At 41.9% G+C, this 6,250-nt stretch overlaps 1 protein-coding gene across 3 annotated transcripts in view; it reads left to right on the forward strand.

Annotated features, from left to right (window-relative positions):
• Nucleotides 1–6,250, forward strand: part of Maged1 (MAGE family member D1) — a 106,102-nt gene that overhangs the window by 93,026 nt on the left and 6,826 nt on the right. The window contains exon 1 of one of the 3 annotated variants that reach the window (XM_023708607.1): nucleotides 5,516–5,592. The exons of 1 other annotated variant lie outside the window; for it this stretch is intronic. In XM_023708607.1, the coding sequence (XP_023564375.1) occupies nucleotides 5,589–5,592 (4 nt within the window). In that variant the 5' untranslated portion in view covers nucleotides 5,516–5,588. Of the gene's footprint in view, nucleotides 1–5,515; nucleotides 5,593–5,618; nucleotides 5,781–6,250 lie in introns of those variants that run through there. One more of the 3 variants, XM_023708608.1, reaches the window with a different exon arrangement.

Consider the following 6,250-nt stretch of genomic DNA (forward strand, 5'->3'; position numbering starts at 1 on the left):
AAAAAAAAAAGAAAAAAGAAATCCTGTGGTGAATTCAATTCAAATTGAATTTAACAACTTAGTAATCTGTATGGTAGCAATGCAATACCTGATATATGATAATTTGAAGGAAAACAAATGCCTGCAAGGAAAAAAGATCTCCATTTTAATTTTATCTCAGTTTACTTTCAGTCAATAGTCCTGTAACATTTTCCTTTCAATATAATACTCCCTACTTTTCTTTATAAAGGTATTCTTGGAAGCCAGACAGTTTAAGTAACCAAAGTTAATTTAGAAGTAACAGCTTGCAGGGCCGGGGAGATGGCTCAGTGGAATAAGCGCTTCCCTGGCAAGTGCAAGGGTCTGAGTTCAATCCCCGGTTCCGCCAAAAAAAAAAAAAAAAAGAACTCACGTTTCCTTTTAGGGGCTGGTGAGATGGCTCAGTGGTCTAAAGCACCTACTTAGAACAAACTTAACAAAGCACAGGGACCGCGGTTCAATCCCCCAGCACCACATGCCAGCCAGCCCCGCCCCCTGGTGGGCTGAGCTGGCCACACACACACACACACACACACACACACACACACACACAAATAAATAAAAATAAAAAAATAAAGAAGTAACAGCTTGCAGTTTTAAATAGGCATTAACTTTTTAGTTCCCTCTTAATGTGTTAATAGTTGTGTTTTAAAAAATATGCAGGTATTTACAAGGTACCTTTTCTTGTTTCTTTATTATCTGTAATCTTTGGAAACTAATCTCATGAAACTACAAAATTCTTCATCCTCATCTTTGCTTCTAGAGGTATTTTCCTCTGGTGCACTGTCTTCATTTTCATTAAAAGCTGCTGCTAGTGAAAGGGCTTTTGGAGCAAGAGTTGGAATAGTTTCTTTAGACTTAGTTGATCCAGTTTGATAGTTATAGCTGATGCTCTCTTTGTTGTCTGACTAGCAATGGCAAATCTAAATTTGGAGGTCTTTGGAAGTTTTGTTAGGAAGTCTGCAGCTGCTTCTTTGGCTGGTCATTTCTCAGTGATACAACTGAAACATTCCCCTCCTTTGCTCTAGAGGCTCTAACTTGCTGGAGCTTCGGAGGCTTCTTCCCTGCTGCCTTTGCATCTGCTATGTTCCAGTCCACAGCCTCCCTTCAGTGAAACTTCAAAAAGGGAAATTTTGGTGGTGAGGTACTATCTTATATCTTGACTATTGTAGTGAAAAAAGAGACCTTAAAGTGACCTAGTATATGGCATGTTGTATCAATGTCATTGTCATGACTTAGGTTTCATATTGCAGTTGCATAGATACAACCATTACCATTAGAAGTAGATGAAAGGTATATCATCGCATTTTCATGTGTATCTCTAATTACTTCAAAATTCAAATTTTCTAAAATGTTAAAAGTAGTAGAATCAATAATATATTAATAAAAGCATCTGGGAACCAGCTATATTTTCAAAATCATGCCATTAATGTTAGCTGGTTGAATAACAGTGCTGCTAACACTAAACACCAGACATTGAATACTCGCTCTGTTACCAGCGCTTTTCCTAGAAATTTCATTTTCTTGTGACTGTTGCTTCTACCACAGGTGTAGTAGTGAATTGCATCATTGCTGTTTGTTGTTACTGTTGTTTTTGGTAGTGATGTGTTTTTCTTGTTTGTTTGTTTTGGGAGGATTTTTTGGTTATTTGAAACAGGATCCTATTGTATAGTTTAGGCTGGCCTTGAGTTTACTGGGTAGCTCAAGATGATCTCAAAGTACAGCAGTCCTCTTGCTTCAGCCTCCCAAGTGCTGGGATTATAGGCATGTGCCACTGGCCCATGTGGATTTTTTTTAATTCCTCCTTTCAAAGTGTTAGGTGGAAGTGGGACTGTACAGTGAAAAGGTTGACTTCCCAGATCCGGAGTGTTCAAACACTGTTCATTAAAAAATGCCTTTTATAGCACAAGACCTATAAACCCTTAGAATATTACGCTTTTTTTTTGCCTGGAGCCTCAAGCCATAGTCAACAGTTTATGCTAACAGTATGGTTTATGGTGGGAGATTCAGCTGCAGTGTCTTAATTTAGACTCTGGATAGTCTGGAGACTAAAGTACTGAGGTCAGCTATGCAGATTCTCCATGCCTGAGCCTTAATTAAAATTTCTGGGCACCAAGGCTTGAGCAAACTTCTCTGGCTGACAATACTCTTTGCAGTGTTTGTTTCTTTGTGATGGCTCTCTATGTAGTCCAGAGTGGCCTTTTACTCACTATGTAGCCCAGGAATTCATGGTGATCATCCTTCCTCAGCCTAAAAAGTGCTGAGATTATAGGCGTGCCCCACTGTGCCCAGCTCTGCATGTTTTCATGTTTTATTGGTAGAAGTCAGCTTGGGCCACATGACTCCTTCATAGAGGATGACTGGAAACTCGTACCTGTACAGATTGGAAACTCTGCTTATATGCATTATCCCTTTTTTTATTTAATCTGTATTCTTTCACCATAACAAACCATGGCATTTCTGTTACACATTTTTTCAGTTCTCTGAGTTCTTCCACTGAATGCTTGGTTGTAAGATTAACCTTTGGGAGCTTGCCTTGCTGGTAGATCCTAAATCGCATTCTCACTACTGCCGAGGCCAGGTGAAGAAATTAGTATCTGACCTTTGTTGCATTTGCAGTTGGCACTGTTGTGTAATATGAAGTATATATGCTATGTTACCTTGCTAAAATGTGAAAAATTGAAATACATCTGGCCCCAAGAGTTTTCAGTAAGACCTATAGGACTGTATAAAGAACTTCTGAAAGTCAATAAGATTGACAACCCAAACAAAATATAGGTTAAAGACTTGGACATACACTATACAGAATAAATCTGAGATGTCCATTACTAATAAAACTGTTCAAATTCATTTAATTATCAGGTTGGCAAAAATTTGGAAAGGTCTTATCATACAAAGCAATATGGAGTATGTGTTAGGCATGTGCTGTCATAAAAATAAAACATACTTACAAATTAAAAGTATGGTCCTGGGTATTTGGATTACAACATTGTTTGTATATTTCTCTCTTCCCCAAAATCTTAAAACTCAACTGAATTTCTGTCTGAGTAATGTTTGAAAGCATTGTAGTACATACTTATGGAATATGTTGCACCCATTTAAAAGAATAAATAGGTACATTACTATTAAATAAGATCAGATGCATAAAAGTTTATATGCTGTATAATTTTGTGAAGCAATAAAACGTTATTTACTGAGAATGGAAAGATATAAAAATGGTATTAACAATGCATGCCTGGGAAGCAAAAGTAGAAGTTAAGAAAGAAGGCAGTTAAAAATATTTCTGACACAGTGGTCATCCCAGTGATGTGAGAACAAATATGTATGAATAAAGTATTTTGTGAAAATGTAGCATAAAACCTTAGCAATTATCTCAAGGTGTAAGATATGGAATAATTTTATTTCTAAAATTCATAGATGATATTTGAATTTTTAATTATGGTTGTACATTTTAATAATGTATATATATTATTTATATGATGAAATAAGCAAATTTATCACAGGACAAAATAGTGTCTTTTGGGTTTCTTGCTTTAGCAATTAGGTGGACAGTGATTCATTCATCAAACAAATATTTAGTGAGCATATAAAATGTACCAGGTATTGCTCTACGCACTAGGGATACTATAATGAACTACACAGACAACAGTATATCTCTTTAAGAAAGTTATATTGACAGGGATGTAACTTAAGGAGATAGATGATGGGGAGTAGGATATTTACAAAGGACTCAGTCCAGGAGTTGCTTATTTTGAAAATACTGAGAGATACCCATTTGGAGAGTATAGAATAGCAATTGGGTTACAGATTTAGAATTCATAGGACAAAGAAAGGATTGGAGATACAAAATTGGAAGTAGATAGCATAGAAAATGTTGTTTCCGACCTCTTTTCTTGAGTCTGATCACGTCCCACTGCAGACACCATACAGAGGAAATGCTGAGGAAAAACAGGCAGCTGACAGAGGAGGTTGCTATGCAACATGAGGAAAGTCAGCCAGCCAGGCAGAAGTGATGTTGGCCCTTGGGGAGTAAGTGCTGCAGTTCTCCTAGCATTAGCTTCCTTTCCTGTGCAGGCTGCTGGCTGGAGCTGATGCCAAAGCAAGTGAGAAATGCACAGAGATTTACCTTGGATTTTGGAAAAAGTATCAGTTCAAGCCCCCTCACATCCTTATGTCTTTTCCTGTCTTTTTGTGTTTCCCATTTTGCATGTTGAGAAACCAGGTCATTGATGTCTATTGACCCCAGGCAGCTCCCACGACCAGGGAGAGACAGACAGGCTGGGCACTTCAGCCCTGGAACGGTCAGGCTCACCACTGCCACTTTGGTGAGGCCACAGACTGTGGCTTCCCCCCAGTCTCTAGCCCTGGAAGAAAGGACCCAGGGCTTGCCAGGGAAAACACAAGCAACTGATTGTGCTGGCAGCTCCACTGGGCACCAGGAAGGACTTGGGGGTGGGAGTGTGATAGTGTCTCTGATAGGGGAGCGATCTGACAGTGGAACAAGTCCCAAGGTCTGACCCCAAGGAAAAGTTCCACACCTGGATGCACGCACGGAGAGCTCAGAGTGTGATCTAGGCCTCCTAGAAAAATCTTATTGTTTGGGGCAGGTATTGTGGTGAGGAAGGCTGGTCACTGAGGAGGAGAAGGGTGTCTAGATTTCCAAGCTGGCACTAGCAAAAACATAGGCTTTGTTTTGTGGGGTGTGTACCAGGCATCAAACTCAGGATCTCACACTTGCCAGGCAGGCACTACACCCCTGAGCTAAATCCCAGGTTTCTGCGTGGGTGTTTTTAGTCAGGCTCCCAGGCCCAGATTCTGCGTTTCCCGTTTACTGGCAGACAGCCCTTGTCTGGTTCATGGTTTATGTCTGCCTCTGCTTTCTTATCTGTGAAATGTGAATGTTGACATCTTCCTCTCAGATATGCTGTGAGAGGCAAACAAGCCCCAAGGTATGTCCTGCTATGAGGTACCAGCTGTACTTTTTTTTCTGCTCTTTATCAGACCCATAGTAAATGTTTCTCTGGCAATAATGTAGAAAAGATGTAGAGAAGCTAATGTTCAGGGTTTGGGAGGTGGTAAATGGGAATGTATAGTCACATGCCAGGCAGCTACTTTACTCCCCCTACAGCGTGTAATCTCCTGGCCCTTTAGTTTCCTTGGTTACCCAGTGGATGAATTTAGCAGAAGTCTAGCACTTACTGCCATTAGACCCCACCCCCAAATCTACTTAATACTGACCTAAATGGTTGCTAGGCTAGGCGCTGAAGTTGTCTGTAGATCTAAGTAGAGGGGACTTGAGTAGGGGACTGACAGAAGAGAGACCCACTGGGCAAACGTAGGGGGCCAGTGTGTGGTGCAAAGGGTGGGACCAAGAGGCACAGTGCTTCTGTTAGGGGAGGAGATGCAGAGACCTGGGAGGAACCCTTGAATGCTGTGGACCCAGTTGGTGATTGGATGATGTGTTGGCAAGGGGCGGGACCTTCTTCCAGTGCGCATGCGCATGATCGTCTCTGGGTCGGCGCTTTTGTTGGGAAAGCCGGTGGACTCTTTTGGACCGTTAACACTTGCGCATGCGTAAGGAGTCCTGAGGCGGTGGGTGGTATATTAATCTAAGAGGCGGGGTCGTCTAAGCTGCCGCGCTGGCATTTCCTCCTGGAGAAGGAAAGAGTACGGCTGCTGAGAACCCAGCCCAGCAATCGCGGTCCTCTTGAGTCGTGAAGAAGGGAGGCAACGAGGGGGTTGGGGTTGGGGCCTGAGGCCAGGTGAGATTAGCCCACAGATAGGACGTTTGCTCGGTGTTGCGGTCTTTCTCCCAGTTTTTTTTTTATCCTGATCCCTTTACCTTGGATTCTGAACTCCCTTCAGCTGCCTGTACCCTGATTCACACCCCCCCCCAGCCTTCCTGATTTAGAACCCGTGTTCTCTCTGAACCCATGTCCAGTTCCTCCCATCGTTCCTTACAGAGTCCTCACAGATTTCTGGACCTTGGTCTGTATGGTTAAAAGGCTCCTCTTCATTCAAAACCTCCGTTCAACTTCCCAAATACAAATCCTAAGCCCCTTTCCTCAACTTAAGAACTCTGGTTTTTTCCACCCCAATATGAAGCTTTTCCCTGGCAGCCTGTCAAGGTTAAGAATCTTGGGGTGCCCGCTCAGTTTTCCCGCTCTGACCCAGCCATTTCTCTATATATCCAGCACCTCATCGGCCCCCACAGTCAAGTCACATACGCGCG

The sequence above is a fragment of the Octodon degus genome, unplaced genomic scaffold (assembly GCF_000260255.1).
Source record: "Octodon degus isolate 3935 unplaced genomic scaffold, OctDeg1.0 scaffold00412, whole genome shotgun sequence".
In the NCBI taxonomy this organism is placed as follows: Eukaryota; Metazoa; Chordata; class Mammalia; order Rodentia; family Octodontidae; genus Octodon; species Octodon degus.